The sequence below is a fragment of the Physeter macrocephalus genome, chromosome 2 (assembly GCF_002837175.3).
Source record: "Physeter macrocephalus isolate SW-GA chromosome 2, ASM283717v5, whole genome shotgun sequence".
Classification (NCBI taxonomy): domain Eukaryota; kingdom Metazoa; phylum Chordata; class Mammalia; order Artiodactyla; family Physeteridae; genus Physeter; species Physeter macrocephalus.
This window is the reverse complement of record NC_041215.1, coordinates 131,254,169-131,279,116: the sequence shown is the minus strand read 5'-3', so window position 1 is coordinate 131,279,116 and position 24,948 is coordinate 131,254,169. Positions and strand designations below refer to the sequence as shown.

Here is a 24,948-nt window from a genome sequence, read left to right as displayed (position 1 = left end):
CCCGGACCGGGGCACGAACCCGTGTCCCCTGCATCGGCAGGCGGACTCTCAACCACTGCGCCACCAGGGAAGCCCCAAGCTTCTCCATCTTTAACAGGTTTCTCTCACTTGTGACCCGGAGGAATCCATTTGGCATTTATACTGTGCTTTACAGCTTGCACAGCACTTTGACACACATTACTCATCCCTGAGGTGTGCTGTTTCTGGGTGGTGACGACGGCACTAGATGGATAGAGGATGCTGGTCTGGAGCGTGGCTCCGGCACAGCGGGCTGATTTGGATCTTGCTTCTTCCATCCAGCTGTGTAACCAGGGCGACGTTCAAAACATTGAATAACCAGTGGGACAGTCAGCGACCAATCAGAACAGACCCTGCCCTAAACACCAGGTACAACCAAATGTGTGTACCTGCTGAAGATTCTGGAAGAATCTGAACCGCACGGGGCCTCGGTTTCTCTCTCTGCAATATGGACACGATGATCCTAACAGTACCACGTTATAGGGCTGTTGTGGAGACTAAAGTAGTTATTGGCTGTAAAAGGTTGAGAAACCAGTGTCTGGCACATAGAAAGCACCCTAGTGTTAGCTTTATTACTGGTTCCGTCTCTTCTCAGACTCAGTGACTCAGGGTGATCGCCACTCTTAAGGGAGACTCCCCAGGTGAGCCCTCTATATGCACCCGAGCTCGCCTCCTGCCTCACTTCCGACTTCCCACACCTCCTCGTCTAGCCCTCTAGTTATTCTACTCGCCAGAAGTGCTTCTCAAACTTTACCATGTATCTGAATTTCTGGGATATCTTGTTAAATTACAGATTATGATCGAGGAGGTCTGCGTGGGGCCTGGGATTGCATATTTCCTACTAGCTCCCAAGTGGTACTGATGCTGGTCTGAGAAGCAAGACTCCCGGAGATCACTGCAGAAACAGAAGTGTCAGCTGATTGCGATCTGTAAATATTTATTGAGCACCTACTCAGTGCAAGGCCATGCAAGGATCCAAACAGTCCAAGGGCTGGGTTCCAACCTCAAGCAGCAGACATGTTATCTTGCACAAATACAGGTTAAAACTAACAATCAGGCCGAAGGGTTAACATGTGCCCAACAGTAGGCGAGGCATGTGGTGAATCCATTCTCTTCACTGTAGCCAGAGTGATGCTTTCAACGTGAAGATCTTGGCTTTGGCCAAGGCATTTTATTTTCTTCAGTAGAGGGGATCTCCAGAGAGGGCTGACAGCTGAGGGTACTTGTGTCTGCAGCCTGTACTCCCAGCACGGGGGCACCGTAGTCCTTCAGGGCTGCAGGGGACCTGGATGGTGCAGCACAGCGCCCACATGGGGGGACTCACTTTGGCAGGAGGGTAGGATTCAGAGAGGCTGACAGAGGGAGTGGGGAGTCCAGCAGGGGCATTTGCAGGCCCTGATCCCAGGGTGAAGATGAAGCAGAGGGGCTGAGGCAGAAGTTCTCTCCCTTGGCTCCCTGAGGACAGAGTGGGACGAATCACGGGTGTGATGTAGACCTTAGGAGGCCACAAACACATCCTGGACTTTCGTTCTTGTATACTGTTTTAGTGTTAACCAGTGCCAAATTATCATCAATCAGCTGCTACACTTCATATTTCATCATCTTATGTAGATGACCCTCAGGTATTTTTTCAAGAGCAAGCGTTCTTCAGCTGAAAATAGAGAATCAAACATCCAGCATTTGCAGAAACAAGCATTTCTGGAAGTGTTCTGTGGTTTTGGTCCTTTGATAAGAAAGCACTGGGGGACTTCCCTGGTGGCGCAGTGGTTAAGAATCCCCCCTGCCAATGCAGGGGATATGGGTTCGAGCCCTGGTCCGGGAAGATCCCACATGCTGCGGAGCAGCTAAGCCCGTGCGCCACAACTACTGAGCCTGTGCTCTAGAGCCTGTGAGCCACAACTACTGAGCCCACGTGCCACAACTACTGAAGCCCACGTGCCTAGAGCCCGTGCTCCACAACAAGAGAAGCCACCGCAAGGAGAAGCCTCTGCACCACAACGAAGAGTAGCCCCTGCTTGCCGCAAATAGAGAAAACCCGCGCATGCAACGAAGACCCAATGCAGCCAAAAAAAAAAAAAGTAAATAAATTATTTTTTTTAAAAAAGAAAGCACTGGGTACATCTCCCCCCTCCCCATGTAATATCTTGTGGGCCTCTTTGAGGACCCTCTAGATGCCCACATTGTGTTGAATGGATGGTTAGGACAGTGGTCCTGGAAGCAGCCAGCAGCAGTGTGGGGAGAGGCCAACAGATGGACCCTGAGAGAGGGAAGAGATGGGCTGTGCCCGGGAAGGAGGCTTGCTTGGTGTCTAGGACACACCAGCTGGCCTGGTTTCGTGAGCCTGCAACCTGTGCAAGTCCCACAGGGCTCCGTGCTTGGTTTAATGCTTTGCTGTCCCTGTCTTGACATTCTTAATACTTTTTTTTTCTTAATACTTTTTGAAGAAGGGGACTTGCAGTTTCATTTTGCACTTGGGCCCCATAAATTATGTAGCTGGTTCTGCTCAACAGCTTTGGTTCCTAGGCCCAGGGCCCATTCCCGAGGGGTCATCTGGGACAGACCAGGGAGCCTGGGCGGTGGGGAGGTGGGCCTGGGTGAATCCTTGAACAGGTCCTATGTGTGAATCTGGGGTCATGGAGCCTGCTTCACCCAGAGGGGAGGAGATGATGAGGGCTGCAGGCTTTCTCAACTGAGAATCAGGCTGTGGAGATTCACTGCCCAGGAAGGCCAGCCCTGCGGCTGCTCTTTCAGAGATGCCAGATGCCTCCTGCCCTCTGAGCCCCCAGTCAGCTGTCAGACTGTTGACAAGAGACATGAAGATTCACAGGGATGGAGCAGATGCCTCGCTTGGTGAGACAGGCAGAATGTTCCCTGGCTCCTGGGTCAACAGCTGGTCTGGATGTCGATGCCTGGCTTGTTCTCTGTGGCCTGGGTTCATAAATCCATGTCCCTGAGTCCAGCCTGGCTTGGCGCATTGGACAGGGGGAGGTGGTAGTGTCTCCTTGGAGACAGATTGTGAGAGGCTTGGGTGTTACCCTGTTTTGACGGGTGCCATGACGAGGGAGGAGCCTGAGAGGCCTGGATAGACTGCGTCACTTAAGTCCCAAGACCCAGTTACAGTGCTGAGTTCTGAGGGGTCCCCCAGGCGGGCCTGGGCCAGCTCTCGGGCCCAAATTTAGGTCACTGCTTTGTCTTTCCGCACCTGCTGCTCTTTATGCTCCTGTTGTGCCTTGTCCCTCACCTTCTGCCGCTCCAGGTTTGAACCTTATCCTCTCTCCTCTGTGACTGACGCCACCTGCCTCAGTTTACCCATGTACTTGTCACTTTCACTTTCTTGCAGTTTACTCTCAGTGGGCAGCACTGGGGCCTGTTCCCTACCTTGTCCCACCGTCATTTTTGAACAAGGGGCCCCTCATTTTATTTTTGCATTGTGGCCCCCAAATTATGGAGCCGGTCTGCTGATCGGCTCACCAGGGCTCGAGATCAGAACCTGACAAGGGGTTCTGAGTGCTGGAGGCGTCTCGCAGCTCTGAAAGGGGAGCGAACGTCCACAGCCCCCCGGAGAGGCCGCGCTGAGAGCCCGCTGTGTGCCAGTGAGGGTGACAGTGCGGGCCGGGGTGCTACAAACGGAAGCGCTTTACTTCAAGGAGTTTACCCAGCAGGGCGTTTATAAGTAGGACAAAGCCTGGAGGTCCAGGGGCCACCCGGGCAGGAGCGGGGAGAAAACCCGAGCGGCAGGGAGCGGAGTTGGGGCGTCCGGCTTTGGGCGCAGACCCCGCCCCGCCCGGGTCGCCAGTCTCCGAGAGCTGAAAGGGCCTCTGTGTTCCGTCTCCCGCCTGCCCGCGGGCCAGGAGCGCATTTCCTCAGCTGCGCCAGACCCCGGAGGCTCCGCAGACCCTCTGGGGACAGACACAAATAGTTCCCGGCCCAGCTGCCTGGTCAGTTACCTTGGGAACCAAACTCAATCTCCTGACGTCACTGGGCCGTTGCGCAGCAACCGGCAAAGACTCTCTCTCCGGCTCTCCCAGCCTCCGCGGTGAGGTAGCCGTCGCCATGGAGACGGCGGGACTGGGCAGGGCGGTGGATGACCCCGCCCGGCCGCGCGGTCCTCGCCGCCCCTCGCCCGACCGGCCGCACCCTCTGTTGCGATCCGGCGCTGCTCCTCCCCGCGACGGAAGGGGACCAGCCCCAGCCGAGGAAACAGCGCCGCCTGGCCTCGGGCCGGCCGGTGAGGGCCCCGTGGTGGCCTAAGCGAGCCCCGCAGCCAGCCGGGATTTCTCCCCCAGAGAAAGGCCTTTGTTCACCGTCACCCATCTGACTGACCCCTTTTTGGTTCCAGTGTTTCTCACCAGGCCCCAGCCTGGGTTCCTGCTCTGGAAACAGGGAGCAGGTGGCAGCACGGGGCGTTTCCATTCCCCTCCCCTCCAGTCGCCTAGGACATCTCAGCCGCGCTAGGCCATCTGCCTTGGCGGAGGACACAGTGGGCCCTGCTCGCCGCCACTCTGCGCCCATCCTTGGTTCCCTCCAACACTCCCGCGCCTTCCCCTGGCGTCTGTGCCGAGGCATTCACTTCCGTGCCTGCTGTGCTGGGTGCGCTTTGGCCAGGCCACCCCCGGGTGGGGGGAGTGGGGAGGGATGGACCTACCTGACCACCTCGCAGAGTTTCTGGCATGGGTGTTGTTCCGAGGCTGCTCCATCTCCCTGCCCACCTCCACGTCACACCCTAACAGATTATAAAGTGCTGAATCCCCAAGTGCAGACTGGGAGATGAGGCCCAGAATCGTTCGGGGCCCATCAAAAACTGCATTTTGACAAGCACTCATAAAATACAGGTGGTCAGAAACAAAACCATGTGTTTTAGGTGAATCCTATTTTCTCATTGACTGATATTTAAAATTCAGAGATCCAGAGGAATAATTTTCAATCCATGGAGCCGGAGGGAGAACACTTCACAACGCCTCAGACCTTTCCAAAGCACATGGTTAAGGGAAAGTTCTGACTGTGGGCAGAACATTCACAGACAAGCTCACATGTAGCGGAGGCCACTCTGCAGGGCTTGGAACCTGAGACTGGGCTCTGTGTGGTCTTGTGCAAACAGCTGATCTCATCCGGAGTGCCAGCCTGGTTTTGTGGGACAAGTGACTATTATTTGCCGGGGGGGCTTTCAGATGCAGGTGCGGAGGGAGGTCAGGGCTGTGCCACCTGCTGTGGGGAACCCAGGCGGGCCAGGAGAGGACACGTTGCCTGGCTCCCTCGTTGTGTCTCTGGGAGGGGCGTGGCTCAGGGTGCCCAGAACTGCCTGCTCAGAGAGGTACCACGGGCACTGGCTGAGGAAGGCCTTTCCAACATGTGATCCAGGCTGGGCCAACCAGAGTCCTTCCCCTTGGGATTTATCAGACTGCAGCGGGGAACCAGACCTTTCCTCTTGGTCTGGGAAGCGAAAGGTTGTGGGCCCAGAGCCTCCAGGAACCTCGTTCCCCACGAGAAGCAGAAGCTTGGGGGAGGGGCAGAGTTGCCATGGAGGCAGAGGACATAACAGTGGAGGCGTCCTGCTACCTTTGAGTCCCTGACACCAGGCATCTTGAAAGCCGGTTCCTTCTCAGCCCTCCTCTGCCCAGTCCACCAAATCCGTGGGTTTTTGTCACTTTCCTTTAAGAGACGCCTGCCCAATATACAGACAATGCAGAAAAACACAAGGAAGGAAGCAAACTAACGTGTCACACGCCTACTGTTAATTGCTATTTTTTTTAATATGCATTCTTGATCACAGCATCCCTGCGAGGCATTTTGTAGATGAGGAAATGGAGGTTTGGCCATCTTCTACGACCGCAGTGCCCACTTGAGGACTCCACAGGGAGGGCCAGCGTGGGTTCAGTGGATGCTGCCCATCCAGAGACTCCTCGGCCAAGCCCTGCCCTTGAAGCCACAGTGTTCCTCCGCTGTCTCCCAGGCCTGGTCGGTTTCCTTCTGTTAGCCATGCCCCAGCCGGGCTCAGAGGTTAGGATGTTGTGCCTGCCCCGTGGCTCTTAGCTCAGCCTAAATGTTTCTTTAAGCAGAACCTCTGCTTACTGGCCAATCTCTCAGTGGCAGAACATACAACCAAAAAGACTGTTGTTGATGCTAGAGAAACGCTGGTGGCTGTCAGGTGTTAACCCTAACATATAAACCAGAAGGGGTGCGGAGGCACCAGCTTTGTTGGGGTGAATTTACAACTTTGTTGTACCTCAATTCTCAACACCAAAGAGTACCCTGCATACCGCCACCCTGTTGTTCTGACGACCGCTCGTTCTTTTCCCTTACACACCACCTCCGTCTCTACTAACTGCCTCTCCCCAGTGGTTCAATAGTTGTTCAGTTTTTCTTCATCCAACACGGTGGGCTCACAGGCTCGTGATGGGCTGGGTCACCCCCGCTTGCTGATTGCTCCTGTGTCTTATGAATTGCTTCCTCTTGCCTGTAAAACGGGGCATTTCTCCAAGCTCCCGCCTCTGGGCCTTTTCTTTCTCGCTCTGGCCAGAGCTGAGGGGCACCCACTTCTCTGCAAGTTGGATTCCTCAGCTCTGAGTGCACAGCCCTGACCTTTGGCCCAGGTGCAGTAGCACCTGGCTGCCCGCAGGTCCCACCTGCAGAGAAGATGCATTGCCAGGCATATTTGACAGCACAATTGTTAATCCCACCGCAAAGAGGAAGGCCAGGAGCAAGCGGGGAAATTCCGTTCTTAGTACATAGCTCCATAGAACCCTTCTGCCCTAATAATCACAGTGATCGTGGACACTTATATTGCACTCAGCTGTGTGCCAGGCACCTTTCCAAGCACTTGACTCATTTAATCCTCACAGCAGCCTGACGCCGTAGGTGTATTGTCATTTGACAGATGAGGAAACCGAAGCACGGGGGGATGAAAGTAACACAGCTAGAAGGAGGTAGAGCCAGCTTTCAAGGTAGCCTGACCCCCAAAGCCATGCTCTTTACAACTCTACGGGCTTTCACACACAAAATGGTGTTGGTCCAGCAGCCCTTCCTGTGGGGAACCCCCATTTCTGGGCTGACCCTGGCCTCAGAGGTGGACATGAGGCCCAGGCCAGGTAACGAGGTATTTCACTCCCACAGCCTCAGTAATTGGTTCAGCAGAGAGCATGGGAGCCAAGCCAGGCCTGGCAGTGTCCTCACCTGGGACTCTCCTGCCAGATCCAGTGGAAACAAGGGCCTCTCTCTTTCCAGGAAGGTGGCTGAGTGCCTGAAAATGGAGCCAGCACAAAGGGGCTGAACTGGAAAGACAGAGCCCTGAGGACACGGCTGAGCCCCGGGTCCAAACACGCCCGCACTTGGCAGCTGTGCTAGTTGGCTCAGCCCGTCCCCTGACCTGGGTTGAGCTTGGTTTCAATCTTTCATTCACCTTTGCAGTCTCAGTATCTAGCAGTGCCTGGCGTATAGTGGCACTTACCTGGTTCAGAAAATATTTGTTGAAAGCACTTGAGGTCAGCTCTGTCTCCCACGCTCTGCTCTGGGCTCCAGGCAGGTTGAGCTGCTCAGCCGCCCTCCCCCACCAAGCCCCCATCACGCCTGCCTCGACTTTTGTTGTCCATGCCTCTGTCGGGGACACCATCTCTCCTCTCTTTTTAGGTCTGACTCAAGGAGGCCCTGATACTGGGATCTGAACTGACAATCTCCCTCCTCTGAGTTCTTTGCTTTCACTACATGGGGACAGTTCACGTCTCATCTAAAGAAAGTGGCAGCTCCTTGAGGGAAGGGGATGGGCACACCTGGTTGTCTTTTCGTCCCCTTGGGGCCTGGCATCAGACTTCCTCACAGGAGCCATCTGCCGGGTAGGGGTGGTAGGGTGGTAGACGCATGCCTCTGGGGGTCAGGCAGGCGGCTCAGTACTGACGTAGGCCAGGTGGCTCCCTCTAAAGTGGGCAGCTCAGCTGCCGGTTGCCCAGAAGAAATAAGACCCCTAGGTTTCTCAAGAGAAGCAGAAATCCATGTTTTTATTTAAAATCTCCTGGCTTTTAAATGTTAGCAACTAATTCCCAATTTAAGAAACACTGTGGGGCTTCCCTGGTGGTGCAGTGGTTGCGAGTCTGCCTGCCGATGCAGGGGACGGGGGTTCATGCCCCGGTCTGGGAAGATCCCACATGCCGCGGAGCGGCTGGGCCCGTGAGCCATGGCCGCTGAGCCTGTGCGTCCGGAGCCTGTGCTCCGCAACGGGAGAGGCCACAGCAATGAGAGGCCCGCGTACCGCAAAAAAAAAAAAAAAAAAAAAAAAAGAAGAAACACTGTAGGAGGACTTCCCTGGAAGTCCAGTGGTTAAGACTCTGCGCTCCCAATGCAGGGGACCCAGGTTCAATCCGTGGTCAGGGAACTAGATCCCGCATGCTGCAACTAAAGAGCCCGCATGTCTCAATGAAGATCCTGCAAGTGGCAACGAAGTTCCTGCGTGCCGCAGCTAAGACCCGGCGCAGCCAAATAAATATATAAATAAATATTTAAAAAAAAAAAAAGAAAAGAAACACTGTGTAGGGCAAATCCATCAGTGGGCTGGTTTCAACCAAGGCCTCCCATTTGGAGACTCTGCTGGGAACGAGGCATGGATGAATGAAGGAATCCACAGCCAGGGCTGCAGCATGAAGGTGTGTGGGTTGTGACCTGTATAAGGCACCCAGCCAAGGGCAGGAGTCGAGGCTGATGTCCAGCCAGATCTTCACTCACCAAGTCATGTGGCCAGCATGGCACTGTGTCCAGCCAGAGGGTGGGCTGCTGGCTTTCCACAACTACTGAAGCCCGTGTGCCCTAGAGCCTGCGTGCCGCAACTACTGAACCCATGTCCTGCAACTACTGAAGCCCATGCGCCTAGACCCCGTGCTCTGAAACAAGAGAAGCCACCGCAATGAGAAGCTCGCGCACCACAGCGAAGAGTAACCCCTGCTCGTCACAACTAGAGGAAGCCCATACGCAGCAACAAAGACCCAACACAGCCAAAAAAAAAACACCACGTAAAGAGACCCGGGTCTCGGGTGACCAACTTATCCTGGTTTGCCTGGGGTTTTCTTGGTTTTAAATCTGAAAGTCCCATATCCCAGGAACCCCAGGCAAACCGGGGTGGTTGGTCACCCTACGTAGATCCCTGAATCCCACTGTGTCCCCAGCCTGCTGGAGGATAATAATCATGGCAGCTGAAGTGTGTGAGCTTATTAAGTGCCAGACATCATGCGTTAGGACCTGCGTTGTTTCCCTTATATCTCATAACATCTTCATGGTGTGGGTTCATTATTTGTTCTGCAGAGGAGGGTTGGAGGTTCAGAGGGTGAAGGGATTGGCCCATGGCCAGTAGCCATGCTGGGGTCTGAGCCCACACTGGTTTTGTTCCCGGCTCTCAACCCCACACTCTCAGTCCCATGGTCAGAGAGCCCGGCCGGGTGTCCTGAGCCTGCTAAGCCAGTAGGCCCTGGGGAAGGACCAGATCTTACTTCCTCAGAAATGCGCTTACCTGGTTAGAGGTCCAGCCAAGGTCAATTTTTGCAGGTCTGAGCCCCGCAACGCCTGGCCTGCCCAGGCCCTTCTCTTTCTGCACTTTGGCCCCCAGCCCCTGAATGGGACAACCCGAGAAGCCCTCAGGGGACACCTTTCTGTTTCCAGAACACCCTAGTCCCCTCCTGTCCCTCCACCCTGTGCCTGCTGCACAGACAAGGTATGAGGCTGGCGCTTGGAAAATAAACGCTCTCCGGTGATCTATTGCCCGGTCTGGGGAGAGCCGTCCAGGATAGGGATGCATGAGAGAGCAGGGCATGAGTGCTCCCGGGGTCTCGGGAGGCCGCCGAGCGCGGGGCCTCGTCCAAGTTGGGGCCGGCACGGGCCTGGCGTGGGGCGGGGTGGCTGGTCAGGTAGTGCGTGGCCAAGAGGATGCCCTCTACGGTCCTCCGCTCCACCGGTTCCAGCATGTGGGTGACGGAGTGCAGGGCCGACTGGTCCCCACTGCCGGCCCGGAGGACGAGGCAGAGCTGGCACCCCCCGGGATGCTGGAGATGGAGCACAGGCTGGGCCCCGTGTTGTGCGGCAGGTCTGTCACGGAGCCGTGGCCATGCCCATGGCAGCATCAGACCGCGCCAGGATGTCTGCCAGGGAGCTGACGGACCCCTCACCCCCGCCCAGCAAGCTGGTCATGGAGCGCATGTAGTTGTTCTCACTGGCCGTGGAGTCCAGGGGCCTCCTCTCCACGGCTGCCACTCCGGGGTCCGGCGAGGCAGGGGCTGATGGCAAAGCATCAGTGCCAGGGTTCAAGGCCTCCTGACCCTCAGGTTTCTCCTCGACAGCTTCAGCGGTGTCAGCAGCCCGAGTGTCAAGCTGGTCATTGGCATCTGCTGTGCTCACGGCGGTCTGAGCCTCCACATTTTGCGGGGACTGTACCTCAGCGCTCGGGGTAGAGGAGCTAGTTCCTGCTCCCTGTCTGGGACGCCTGCCGCTTGTGGTGTCTCTTCCTTAATCGGGGAGTAAAGTTGGAAAATCTGAGGATTCTGAGTCATACTCGAATCTTGCACCGGCGCTTTCTGCACTAGGTTCTGGAAGCCCATGGACCTTTGCAGGGCACCGGGGGCCAGGGGGGCAGGCAGGGCTGTGGGCTCCTGTGGGCTCCTGGGCATGGCCCACGGCAGCTCCATGCTTGTCCTTATCCCCAGATGCTGACGTGGCCCCCAAGGTGGCTGGCTCGGAAGCCTGATCTTCATCCTGCTGTTCAGCCTGCAGTGTTGTGAGATGTTGGGACATCTGCAAGGAGGGGGACCTGACTTTGGGACCCCGCTGTTGGGATGTCTGTAGACCTGCTATCACCAGGTGTGGGGACGCTGGAGGCTCTGGCCTCTCCCGAGGGCATGGCGGTCATCTAGGCCCTCTGTCACTTGTGCTGGTTGAGGGAGTGGCCATGGCCCCGCTGGGCTGAGTTGTCCAGGTGGTGAGGTCACAGGGGGCTGTTGAAGCTGGCAATGTCACAGGCACCTGCAGAGCAAGGGTCCTGAGCCTCCGGAGTGGCTGCCCTAGCGGGCTGAGTCTATGGGACTATTCGTAGCCAAGTTTGCGGGTATCTAAGGAGAGAGAGGCAAATGTCTTGGAAAAGCATGGAGGTTATATACAGGTGCAGGGCCCACAAGGAATCCGGATGGCTGTGACTCTGATGAAAGAGAATGGGATGCAGGTGTTGATTTATAATAAATGTTATAAGGGACCACTGCCAGCACCTCCACGTCCACACTGGTGAGTGATTTGGCCAGTCTTTCTGCAGAGACAGTTTCGCAGCAGTGGTGAGTAGGAACAAGTGAAGGCTAAGGGCCTGGGCAGCTCCCAGCCCTGCCTGTCTTTGGTTGTGGGGAGCTACAGACTGAATGATTGTGTCCCACCCCAAAATTTATATGTTGAAAGCTAATCCGCAACGTAATAGTATTTGGAGGTGGGGCCTTTGGGAAGTGATTAGGTCATGAGGGTAGAGCCCTCATGAATGGGATTAGCGCCCTTATAAAAGGGACAACACAGAGCTGCCTGGCCCCCTCCTCCATGTGAAATGCAGCGAGAAGACTGCTATCTGTGAACCAGGAAGCAGGTCCTCACTGGACACTGAATCTGCAGCCCAAATGAGCTAAGACAGAGTTTTACCCTGCGACTCAGGATAAACGGTCTCCATCTTCTCCCTGTTTAACTAGGCTGGGAGGGCAGAGAATAACAAAAGATCTGTAAACCCTCGAGTATTCTTTGGAAACCTGCAGACCCAGACAAACCTACTTGTGCTGTGCTCTTCATTAAGAGGGTGGTTGGGGCTTCCCTGGTGGCGCAGTGGTTGAGAGTCCGCCTGCCGATGCAGGGGACACGGGTTCGTGCCCCGATCTGGGAAGATCCCACATGCCACGGAGCGGCTGGGCCCGTGAGCCGTGGCCGCTGAGCCTGCGCGTCCGGAGCCTGTGCTCCACAACGGGAGAGGCCACAACAGTAAGAGGCCCACTTACCGCCAAAAAAAAAAAAAAAAAAAAAAAAAAAGAAGGTGGTTGGAGTGAAGTTTCTAGTCTGTTGTGTCTGTGCTTCCCTTGGGGGTTAGCAGCTAACATTTCGTGCCTGCTTATCACGGGCAGGAGAAGGAGCTAAACATCTAATCCTTCCAACTACCCCGTTGTCTCTAGGTAGGCGCGGATCCATTATTATATCCATTTTATACATGGGGAAGCTTAGCCTCAGAGGGAATAAGTGACTTATTCAAAGGCACACTATTAATAAGCACTGAATCTGGGATTTGAACCTTGTCTGGCTTCAGAAGTCAAGCTCTCCAGCACTATTTTACACCCAGAAGGGATATTAAAATATTGAATGACTGGCGTGCTAAGGATACTGGCTAATGCAGAGAGAGGCCTGCCATAATCCCGCCGCATCAGTAAGTAACAGTTGCTGTCACTTCTCCCAGCACCAGGCTCAAGGCTCAATAAGTATTTCTTCTCCCCATGTATACTCTGTGGCCATCTCAGAGGTCACAGGGCAAACCCAATTTTGTTGGGACAACCCTGTACTTTGTGAAAGAATCATGGAGAAGACTGCTCATTGCTCATTTGAGTAGCCCTTCTTCCTTATGATCAGAAACCAGTTTTATTCAGGGTGGCTATGTGCTTTGACAAAGAATATATTTCCCAGTCTCTCTTGCAGCTAGGTAAGATCTTCTGGCCAATGAGATGTAAGCAGAAAGTATTGAGAGGAACTTTAGAAAGGATCCTTCAAAGAGCAGAACACCTTTTTACTCTTTCCCTTTTGTCATCCTGTTATCAAGAATGTGAAGGCTGGAGCACCAGCAGCCATCTTGATACATGAGGTAACCTTGAGGTTGCAGGGACACACAAAGTGCCACACAATTTGTGGAGCACAAAGATAGAAGGAATCTGGGCCCCATGGTTAGAGATGCCACACCAGCCACCAGACTGTTGCTGTCCTCCAGAATTCCTTTACATGAGGGAAAATAATCACATATACGCTCAAACTATTGTTATTTGGGGTCTTCTGTTACATGCAGCTAAAGTTAATCCTTACCCAATCCTGACAGTTATGAGATTCCTGTCAGGTGGTTGTTCAATGTTTTTTTGGATATCTTCTTGTCCTAAAAATCAAGGTCGGCATATTGCATTGAGTACCTGGCACTGTACAGGTGTTATTCTCCCACTTTTCAGGTGAGGAAACTGAGACTTAGAGAAACTAAGTACACAGCAAGTTCTTGATGTCACCTAACGGACAGCCTGTGACCCGCTACAACCATCAGGCACTCTTCACAGGCACTTAAGTCAAACTCCTTGTCCTCACCTTCCATGTGGAATTCGATTTTTGATTCTACATGTTGCACTTTACACTTACCCTTGTTAAGTTTCACATGTCTTAAAAATCTGTGCTGAGGAAAGACAGAGGAGAATAAAGAGGGATTCATGTCAGAGAGCAGAGAGGATTATTAAAATTTGGGGACAAAAATATTGTCTGTTTATAAATAAATATTAAATAATATTGGTGTAGAACATAATGTATATTCTGTTGTTACATGAAATATACATATATACACACAGATATAAAAGAAAATATATCTAAAAGAGCTATTTTTCTTAGTCCAGTTCAAAAATTGCCTGCCTTTGTTACGTAGTGTTCGGAAGAGGACATTCGTCTCAAAAAATTTGTCTTTGATTTCTTTTCAACTCCTGTCTCATAGGGACAATGCCTCTCCTATTAAACAGACATTCTTATTTTAGGGTAAACCCAGCTTATGGAGTATTATGCCACTGTATAAAGCTTACATAGACACATGGCAAAATGCTTGTATATAATATCACCCTAAACACAGGATATAATATTTACTGTGCACTATGTAGATGTGTTAGTACTCTCAGCTGGAAGGAATGGAAATCAACTCAAACTGGTGTGAGCAAAAATAATCCAAATAAAGGAATTTATTGGTTCACAGAAACCTAAAGTCTAAGGGAAAGTTTCTGCACAGAGTTCAGTGATGCTGTCAAGATTCAGTCTTCTCTCTCCCTCTCTTGGTTCTCCTTTCTCACTGATGTCTAGATTTTGGGGAAGATTCCTCCGGGTGCAGGCTGCTAGCAGCTTCAGGCCAGTGCAGACACCTTGGTCCTCACTAGTTACGGCAGACCTCAGGCCCTGAGTCTCATGGGTTCCTGTGGCCTTCTCTGAAGAAATCTATACAGCTTGGGGACCAAACCCTGGTTGATCAGGCCTGGAATGGGGCATGGGGTCAGCTCCACTGAAACATAAGGCCTGTAAGTGGTAGTCAAGTTGGTCCCCAAAGGAAATTGGGGTGCTGTTACCAAAAGAAGGCAAAATGGATGCTGGGCAGGAAACACAGACAAAACCTGGTCTATGATGATTACAGATATTTAAAGAAAATCTATTTATTGGGGAAAAGCATGGCAGGAAATAAAGCCAGGAAGAGATTCTGATTATTGTAACAAATGAGAAAATACATATAAGCAAAAATAAGTAAATATCAGACTTCCCTGGTGGTCCAGTGGTTAAGACTCCATGCTTCCACTGCAGGGGGCGTGGGTTCGATCCCTTGTCGGGGAACTAATATCCCACATAAGGCGTGGCCAAAAAATATTAAAGAAAAAACGTAAAGAACAGTAAAAATAAAAATCACCCTAAGCAATACGGTGGACCGAATGAGTGGGAAGCCTGTTACCCCAGCACGCTCACATTTATACACACACACGTGCGCGCGCACACACACACACACACACATTCATATACGCTCCCATCCTTCTAACACATGGAAATGCTGGGTAATAACACAGCCCACAGTGGGTTAAATGGATAGCTAAGCTACAAAACATGGGAGGTCCCCAGGTTCCAGCAAGGGTAGAAGGACTGGGCTGGATGTAGGGTGAGGTCAGGGGTTGAGAACTTTCTAGTCCTTGTCAGGACTGCCTCTGTGGCCCTGGGCAGGCCTCCCCATCAGTGGGGAGGGCTCCTACAAAGCTCTGCCCATGAGCCAGAGACAATCAAGGCTGCCTGCTCAGCCCAGCTCTGAGTGGGCGTTAAACTCACACCATAGGAGGAAGCTTCTACCTGACGCGGTGTCCGGGCGTCCTGCAGTCAGCGCAGGACAGGCCAACCCAGCGCGTCTCTTCCCAACTCCACACTCAGTGACGGCAGATTGGTAGCTTAACACCTGCCCGGGTGGGATTTTTAAAAAATTTTTTATTGGAGTATAGTTGATTTACAGTGTTGTGTTAGTTTCAGGTGTATGGCAAAGTGAAGCCGTTATATATATATATCTCCATTCTTTTTCAGAATCTTTTCCCATATAGGTTATTACAGAATATTGAGTAGAGTTCCCTGTCCTATGCAGTAGGTTTCTGTTAGTTATCTGTTTTATACATAGTTTACATGTATTTTATACTATATTTTATATATAGCGTGTATATGTTAATCTCAGTCTCCCAATCCATCACTTTCCTGGGTGGGATTATTTACACCACAGAAAGTGGCTACAAATCCGGGCTTTGTTTTTCTGCAGTAAATTTGGTGTTCACCGGCATCCCCACTGTACCTGATTACACTCTGTTTCCCCGACAGGGAGGCTGTCTGCCCTGCCTTCTGATGGGAGCTACACTTAGGGTTCCTTTCTGAGCAAGGCCACGCTCCATGATTCCCCACAGCAAGGCAACAGGTGGGGTGGAGCTGGAGCTGAGCTGCCTGGGTTCAAATACTGCTGTTGCTATACCTAGCTGTGTAACCTAAGGCAAGTCACTTAACACCTGTTCCTCGGTTCCTCCATCTGGAAAATGGGGGTAATAAGAGTCCTTACCTGTGGTATAATGAAAAATATAGACTTGCTCCTTGGCCGAGGTTTCTGGCACAGAGCTCCTAAAACCTTTGGAATTTCCTGATAGGGGTGTCTTGTGTTATTCATAACTTTCAACCATACCTGAGTTTATGCTAATGAGGTGACTAGGTAGCTTCAGGATGGGATCTGGTCGCCAGAGGAGCCAGTCGTGTAGTTACAGGGTTGGAACTTTCAGCCCCATCCCCACAACTCTGAGCAGGGAGAGGGGCTGGAGGTGGAGTGGATTAATCATCAATGATTGATTCAATCCTACCTACATAATGAAACTTAAAAAAAAATTTATGTATTTAATTCATTTATTTTTGGCTGCGTTGGGTCTTTGTTGCTGCATGCAGGCTTTCTCTAGTTGCATCGAGCGGGGGCTACTCTTTGCTGCGGTGCGCGGGCTTCTCATTGCGGTGGCTTCTCTCGTTGCGGAGCACGGGCTCTAGGCACGCGGGCTTCAGTAGTTGCAACACGCGGGCTCAGTAGTTGTGGCACGCGGGCTCTAGAGCGCAGGCTCAGGAGTTGTGGCGCACAGGTTTAGCTGCTCCGCGGCATGTGGGATCTTCCCAGACCAGGGATCGAACCCGTGACCCCTGCCTTGGCAGGCGGATTCTTAACCACTGAGCCACTAGGGAAGTCCCCATAATGAAACTTTGATAAAAACAACAAGACCAAGGAAGCTTCTGGTTTGGTGAACACATCCGTGCACAGTGAGCGTGGCCATCCTGACTCCACAGGGACAGGCGCTCCCACACTCGGGACCCTTCCTGACCTCACCCTTCGTACCTTCATCTGGCTGTTCATTTGTGTTTTCTGTAATAAACTCTAGTCCTAAGTGCAACGTTTTCCTAAGTTCTGTGAGTCGTTCTATTGAATCTGAGGTGGGCCTGGCAGAAGTGCAGTAGTCTGCGGACCCCATTTGCAGCCGGCATCTGAAATGGGGGCAGTCTCGCAGGATTGAGCCCCTAACCCACGGGGTCAGTGTTGACTCTGGTTAGTGTCAGAACTGACCTGAATTGTTGGCCATCCAGCTGGGATCAGCCCAAGAGCACTGATGCCCGAATGCGGGGAGGTAACAGAGATACAGCTCTTGGGCAGTACAGTCTGGGAGTGTTAGACAGCATGATGGCAATGACGCCTTCTGTTTTCGACAGGCTGCCTGCTGTCAGGGGCTCGTGGATCATTTGCCCTTTCAAGGGTCTCTTCACCAAGTGAGCCCAAGATTCCCTTGGAGGGGACAACTGCCTACGGTGACCCCCAAGTCGTTTCCCAGACTTCACTCACTAGAAATTCAGCCCCTGCCCCATGAGTAATATTACTGTAGTTGCTGCAGTGAATGAATAATTCACTTGCTGGTGGAGTACCGGCAAGAGTGCTCCAGGGCAATGGCCCTTTCCCCAGGTTCCCTGGGGATTCTGGCAGTGTCTCCTGGTGCCTCTCCGCTTCGAGACTGGCTCGCCCTAGACCCTCTGCTGCACTAGCATGTGGGTGATGGGAAGCATCGATCTGGAGTACCCATAGTTAGGAGGACGCTAGTGGGGTTGAGGGTCCGGCCCCAGTCCAGCTCTGAGATTGGGTCCTGATGGTCTAAGCCATTTCCCTGAGGGGTGACTGGATCAGGCACAGGCCTTCCTGCAATGCTGGCCATGGAGTCATGAGAGCCAGTGATCTGCCAGGACCTCTGGGAGGTTCTCATTAAGAGACACAGGAAGATGTGGTCCTGCTCTGCTCTTGTACATGAACATATTTAGTTGGGCCTCTTAGGACCACGAGGCACCTGGCCTGAGAAAAATCCTCACACGGAGAATGGTGGAGTCAGGGGGATCCAAGGAAAGTAAGGCAAAGCCTTGATCAAACTGTACCTGCAGTCACTCAGCCACCAGATTTCCTGTGATGGGAGGTGATTTGTTTCCAAGTTGTTTCAGCTAATTGAGTCAGGGCTTTCCATTACAAACAACCGAAGGTACCTTAAGGAATAGCAGCCTATTCCTTAAGGTAAGTTCTCCAGGGAACCTGAGCCATGGAGGCCCCACCATCCTATCCCTTCAGAGCACCCTGGATCCTCTGACCACGATGGCCACTGCTCTTGTGTCACCTCCCTCGTGCCTGGGCTTCAGACCTCTCCATCGTAAGCAGAAATCACCCCACAGGGTCCCTCCTACGCCCTCCCTTGGATTCCTCCCTGGCACTGGCACTCAGCTAAAGCCGTCACAGTGGAGGACGCACTGCAGGGCTCCTCATCAAAAGAAGCCAAAATTGGGACTTCCCTGGTGGTCCAGTGGCTAAGACCCCGCGTTCCCAAAGCAGGGGACCAGGCGTTGATCCCTGTCAGGGAACTAGATCCCACATGCATGCCTCAACTGAAGATTCCGCATGCCACAACTAAAAGATTCTGCATGCCACAACCAAGACCCAGTACAGCCAGACAAATAAATAAATATTTAAAACAACCACAGAAAAAGCAAAAGTTGTCTTTTCTCCCCCAGAGTCTACACTAACGAGCAGATGGGAATTCCCTGGCAGTCCAGTGGTTAGGACTCTGTGCTTTCACTGCTGTGGGCCTGTTGTTCAATTCCTGGTTGGGGAGCTAAGATCCTGCAAGCCTTGCTGCAGGGGCAAAAAACCCCCCAAAAAACCAGAGAGAGAGAGAGATACACTAATGAGCAGAAAACTATAAACAAATCCAGCCAATGGGCATCTGTAGTGGGATGAATTGTGACCCCACCCCCCAAAAGATATGTCTATATCTTAACCTCTGGAACCTTTGAGTGTGATCTTATTTGGAAAAGTCTTTGCCGACATAATTTATGGTTTTGAGATCATCTGGAATTAGGGTGGGTCCTAAGTCCAATGATTAGTGTCTTTATAAGGGAGGAGGAGTGTCTTAATTGTGTTTTCTTAGATTCTGTGTGTGTATTTGGCATCCATTCACCACCAGGTCGAACTATCGACCGAAGAATTTACCTCTCCTGCAAGTCAGCTTGCCTGGAACTCTCCTCTCCTGGAGGCGGGCTGATCCAAAGCTTCTTATCTGACTCTCACCCAGTACCCACCCTCTTATCTGACTCTCACACCGCAAGCCCATGTTGCCCCTGCCCGAAGTCATCCCGGGGCCAGGTGCCGGGCAGCTATAGACCACCCCTGTGGCCCAAAGCCCGCTGGAATTATTCACACCAGCCAATCCTAAACTGTTAGCTCTGCCTCGCCTTCCCCACAGAAACGTCCAATGACGTGGACCTCTCGGTGTCACCATTCAGTCACCTCCATAAATTAAAATCCCATGGGTATGAATGACACAATAAGGGAGAAGGAGAAGGGAGAGGACACAGATACAGGGAAGAGGGTCACGGGAAGACAGAGGCAGAGACCGGAGTGATGAAAGTCAAGGAAGGCCTGGCGACCCCAGAAGCTGGAAGAGGCCCTCGCCCCGAGCCTTCGGGGGGAGCGCGGCCCGGCTGACACCTTGATTTCAGACTTGGGGCCTCCGAAACTATGAGAGAATAACTTTCTGTGGTTGTCAGGCACCCAGTGCTGTTACCCCATTATACAGATGAGGAAACTGCAGCTCAGACAGAGGGAGAGCTGGGGTGTGAGCCAGGCTTTCTGGCCCAAGCCCGCGCTCTTAACCACTGCACGATCATGACATTGAGGAACCAGCGCCCCTGGTCTGCTCTGACCAGAGCAGGTCAGAGCTTTGTTCCCACAAACCTGTGTGATCATATCTGGGGCAGCACCCCTCACCCACTGCCCCTGTACCTGATGCTGCCACTGGCTTGCTTGCTTGCTTTTTTTAAAATCGTCTCTATTTATTTGGCTGCGCCGGGTCTTAGTTGTGGCAGGCGGGCTCTAGTTCCCTGTGTGTGATCATATCGCAGCACCCCTCACCCACCCACTGCCCCTGTACCTGATGCTGCCACTGGCTTGCTTGCTTGCTTTTTTTAAAATCGTCTCTATTTATTTGGCTGCGCCGGGTCTTAGTTGTGGCAGGCGGGCTCTAGTTCCCTGACCAGGGATGGAACTCAGGCCCCCTGCATGGGGAGCGCTGTCTTAACCACTGGACCCCCAGGGACGTCCCCTACTGGCTTTCTACACCTGCGGTGACGAGCACGCGTTAGCACGGTCACTGCTCTAGCTGCTGCCACCTTGTGGCGGCCACTGGGATTGGGCGGCTCCAGCCATCCGCAGCTGCGCCCGGGAGCGGGCCTGGAGTCTTCCCGAGCCCTGCGGCCCTGCGTACACATCTCCCCGGAGCCCTGTGCAGGATGAGGGTGGTGCACATGGCCCCTGCCCGCCAGTGAGACCACTTGGGCCTGAGTCTTTGGCGGCTGCTCGTCGGGCGGGGTGCTCCTCCCCAGCTCCGGCTCCCAGGGCAGCCCCTCTGAATATCAGTGCTCTAAGGGGAGACTCCAGATTCTGTGTCTTCCCAGAACTCCGGCTTCCTCCATTCAAGACACTTGAAGACTCAGAGCAACCTGGGCTCCATTAGCAGGTGGCATGGGATTCTACTTAGAAGCTACACTGGACTCTCCTGGGAGAAGCAGGTTAACAAGGCCCATGGGGTGGGGGCTGAGACCCCACAGGAGGTGGATGCTGTTACCCAGAGAGGAGAGCCTGAGTCCGGAAAGAGCTGGGTTTGGGCCAGGGGCCCTACAGCCCAGCTGTTCTGTGGGAGAGAGGGGGTAAGGGGTTTGAGGTTCCTCGGCTGCAGTGAGAAGGGGAGAAAGGTCAGGTCTCTCTGGGGATGGAGCGGATGAGGTTTGGGGTGAACAGAAATATCTAGAGGGAATTTTTTTTTTTTTGCGGTACGCGGGCCTCTCACCGCTGCGGCCTCTCCCGCCGCGGAGCGCAGGCTCCGGATGCGCAGGCCCAGCGGCCACGGCCCACGGGCCCAGCCGCTCCGCGGCATGTGGGATCCTCCCGGACCTGGGCGCGAACCCGCGTCCCCTGCATCGGCAGGCGGACTCTCAACCACTGCGCCACCAGGGAAGCCCTAGAGGGAATTTTTAAATTGTTTGTGTTGAGGTCTCCAAGGTAAACCCCTCACCTCCACATCAAAAATCCCACCTTGTTTGCTAGTGGTTTTGTGTGAATTCTGGCAGCCAGGGAACTGCAGGCCTGGGGGAGGGTTTTCTCCTGGAGGTTGACTTGGAGCAGACCGCCTTGGGGGCACAGAACGGGACACTGTGGAGGGCTGAGTTCCAGAATGGTGCTGGGACAATGGGTTAACTGTTGGAAAAACATTGGGTTAGTTTCAGTTTCACTTAAAGAGGTAAATACAAAGAAAGAAAGAGAGAAAGGTCGTAAGTAAACTGAAAATACTTGATTTTGGGAAGAAGTACTTTCTTTTCTTTTTTTTTTTTTTTTTAATTTTATTTATTTATTTATTTTTGGCTGTGTTGGGTCTTCGTTGCTGCACATGGGCTTTCTTTAGTTGCGGGGAGCAGGGGCTCCTCTTCGTTGCGGTGAGCTGGCTTCTCATTGCGGTGGCTTCTCTTGTTCCAGAGCACGGGCGTTAGGTGCATGAGCTTCAATAGTTGTGGCTCGCGGGCTCTAGCGCGCAGGCCCAGTAATTGAGGCTCACGGGCTTAGTCGCTCCACAGCATATGGGATCTTCTCGGACCAGGGCTCGAACCTGTGTTCCCTGCACAGGCAGGCGGATTCTTAACCACTGCACCACCAGGGAAGTCCCAAGAAGTACTTTCTAAATATAAAAGCCAGTAAAGAAATTCCAAGGTGGAAAAATCGACGTAGGTCAAAAAACAAGCTAAAAAAATTTTTTTTTTCTTTTTTTGTGGTACGCGGGCCTCTCACAGCTGTGGCCTCTCCCGTTGCGGAGCACAGGCTCCGGACGCGCAGGCTCAGCGGCCATGGCTCACGGGCCCAGCCACTCCGCGGCATGTGGGATCTTCCCGGACCGGGGCACGAACCCGTGTCCCCTGCATCGGCAGGCGGACTCTCAACCACTGCGCCACTAGGGAAGCCCTAAAAATTTTAAGAACAAACCACAAACGGAAGAAAAGTTTGCTACAGATACCACAGAGGGTTAATATCTACACTATATAAAGATCCCAAACAGATTGATAAGACACCGTTATAGTCTAAATAACACAATATGCAAAGAATGAGAACAGACCATTCACCAAAGAAATGTAAGTAACTAATAACCATGGGACAATATTCAAAAGTCCTAGTGGTCAAAGAAATACAAGATAAAGAAAACAAGATAGGGACTTCCCTGGTGGTCCAGTGGTTAACACTCCGTGCTCCCAATGCAGGGGGCCCAGGTTCGATCCCTGGTCAGGGAACTAGATCCGCATGTCACAGCTAAAGATCTCGCACGTGGCAACTAAGATCCTGCCTGCTGCAACAAAACCCGGCGCAGCCAGGTAAATAAATAAATATTAAAAAAACCCAAACAAACAAGGCATCTTTTGGTAGTGGGATTATAAGTGACTTAATTTTTTTTTTTTTTTTTTTGGCCAACTGCATTTTCTGATGTCTCTCTAGTAACATTTAGTACTTGCATTAAGAAAAGATTCTAAAAGTTAAAAGCACATGTTTCGCTTAAATAACAAATGAGTAGCCAGTTATCAGAGACTTTCAGTTGTGATGGGTCATGAGCAAGTTTTTTCTTTCAAGCTTTTGTGCATTTTAAAATGTATACAATTCATGTGACCTTTCAACAATGAGTAAATATTACTTGCCGCATTAGAACAAATTTGCAAGTGAAAGTAAATTCCTTCTCCCTAACCTTCCAGAAGCCTGGGCCCTGTATGCAAATAGGATTCCTGGGGCCACCCAAACACCCACTCTGAGTGGGAAGGCAACTGAACTGAGAGGGCATCTCTCCCACCTCCATCTCCAAAACAAAGGGGTGCTTCAGCCCTCCACACACCACACACACACACCCCGGACTGCCCCAGCCCTTTGGATGCCTTTTCTAGTCCGCCCCCGTCTTCAGGGTCCATGCTGGTGTCTCCCCCGCTCAGGTTTGGCCTGCCGGCTGCTATGAGAGGACTCAAGTCCTTCAGAGGCCTGGTTGGTGACAGTGCAGTGGCCTGAGGGGGCCCTGAAGGGACTCTGGGGCAGACGAGCATTGAGAGGCCGGAAGTCAAACCATTATCCCTCTTGCCCATGTGTCCTTCCATCCTTCCTTCTTATATTACTCCTGGGCGTCTGTACTTCAGAATGTGACTATATTAGGAGATTGGGCCTTTAAAGAGGTCGTTAAGTTAGCAGGGGATCAGTAGGGTGAGCCTTAACTCAATATGGCGGGTGTCCTTTTAAGAAGAGGAAAAGTGGACCCAGACACACATACTGGGAGAACGCCATGTGAACGTGAAGACAGCCGTCCAGAAACCAAGGAGAGCAGCTGGGGACAGTGGCTTCCTTCACAACCCTCAGCAGGAGTAAACACTGCCAACGTCTTGATTTCTGACTTTTGCCCCCAGAACCGTGAGAAGACACACTTCTGTTGTTTAAGCACCCCCAAATCTGTGTACTGTGTTCTGGCAGCCTGAGCGGCTGGATACAGTGCTCTTGAGCACAAGATTAGACCCTCGAATAGAATCACAAAGAGGTTAAAGATAGGTGTCTACCTGCAAAAAATTTACCATCCAATATGAGAGACAAGTCACAAATCTGTTGTCACAACGTGGCCTAGTGGGCCCAATGCACATTCCCCAAAGTGCGTGAGTTCCCAGGATTTGGAAGGACCTAGCAGGGCCGCTAGAGGCCAAACCATGGCGGTGGGGCCACGGGGTTTTGCCCTCAGGTTCCCCAGCTCCCTCCCAGCTCCTGAGATCTGCTAGTCACCTATGGTGTGGGTGGGGGGGGTAGGGTGGGTGCTGCGGTGGGTGCAGAGCCTTGGGGCACCTCCTGCTCCAGCTGTGACTCTGCACGGAGCCAGCTTTCCTCCATCCCTGGGGCGTCCTGCAGATGGTTGACCCGTTTGGGTGGTCTGTGCGTCCCAGGGCTGAGACTCACTGCTGCTCCTTCTTTCCTCCCACCGGGGCCCCCTCAACACAAGAAAGAGTGGGGAGAGGGTTTCTTCCACCTCAGGTGGGTTTCCAGAAAGTTACTGCTCTAAGGAAGTTACTCACTGAGCCTTAGCTCTGAACTAGTGGTTTTAGCGTCCTTAGTCAGGAAGGAACAATTTGGAGAAGTGATGGAAGGTTTGGGCCCCTCCCCAGAAAACTGCACATGCACAGATGCCCTGAGCCCCACCTCTGAGATTGGAGCCGTGTCTGGTTTTTGCATTCCAGGGACCAGCAGACCCCTAAAATTCACCTGCCAAGTGGCTTGTAGGTCCAGATTTGCACACAGGTGGAGGGGAGGGTGGTCAGGGATGCAATCCAGGTGGAAGACACCAAGGCAGCGAGAGGGCGCCCTGTGGGGACACCCTGGCTGATCCCAGAAGGAAGGCCCTCCCTGGAGGCAGAAGGCGTCACTTTCTCCTGGAGGCCGAGGGAGTGGTGGCGGGTTCTGGGCAGGAGACAGGCCTGGAGGAAGTGGGCTTTGGGAAGGTTTGGGGAGGAAGGCTCTAGAAGCACAGCCCTGTAAGAGCCTGCCTGCCACATTGCTGCGTGAATGAGTACTGCATTTTGCAAACATTCCCCAGAAAGACACGCTCTGTCTTCCAGAACAAAGCAGGAAGAGCAGGGCAGGAGGCCCAGTCAGGTTTGTGCTTAAACAACAGAACAGAAAGTCTCCAGCTGTCCCAGACAGGAATGTATTCATGGAGGACGGTCAGCAAGGAGTTTAGGAAACGAGGATTTGGTGCGCCAGCGTTATCAAGGGGAGAGGGTGATGTCCCTAGCGTATCCCCTGGAGGGGAGGGACCGCCAGCTTGCAGGTACCTAGACGGGTCCCACTCGCCCCGACTCCATGTCCACACTCAGCCAGCTACCTTGGGTGTCCCTTAGCTTCTGTAGTGGATGGAACTGTGGCCCCCCAAAGACATGTCCACTTGCAACCTCAGAATGTTACCTTATTTAGAATTTGCAGATATAATTAAGTTAAGGATCTCTTGATGAGATCATCCTGGATTTAGGGTGGGCCCTAAATCCAAAGACTGG

The 24,948-nt window shown here is 52.7% G+C and overlaps 1 protein-coding gene across 1 annotated transcript; it reads right to left on the bottom strand.

The window, feature by feature from the left end:
• Positions 1–9,629: 9,629 nt before the first annotated feature.
• On the bottom strand, positions 9,630–10,779 carry TEX44 (testis expressed 44). Its single transcript, XM_028497149.1, is given in 5 exon segments — positions 9,630–9,997; positions 10,000–10,098; positions 10,101–10,439; positions 10,442–10,647; positions 10,649–10,779. Coding segments are annotated over 5 exon segments (1,143 nt in total).
• Positions 10,780–24,948: the final 14,169 nt, after the last annotated feature.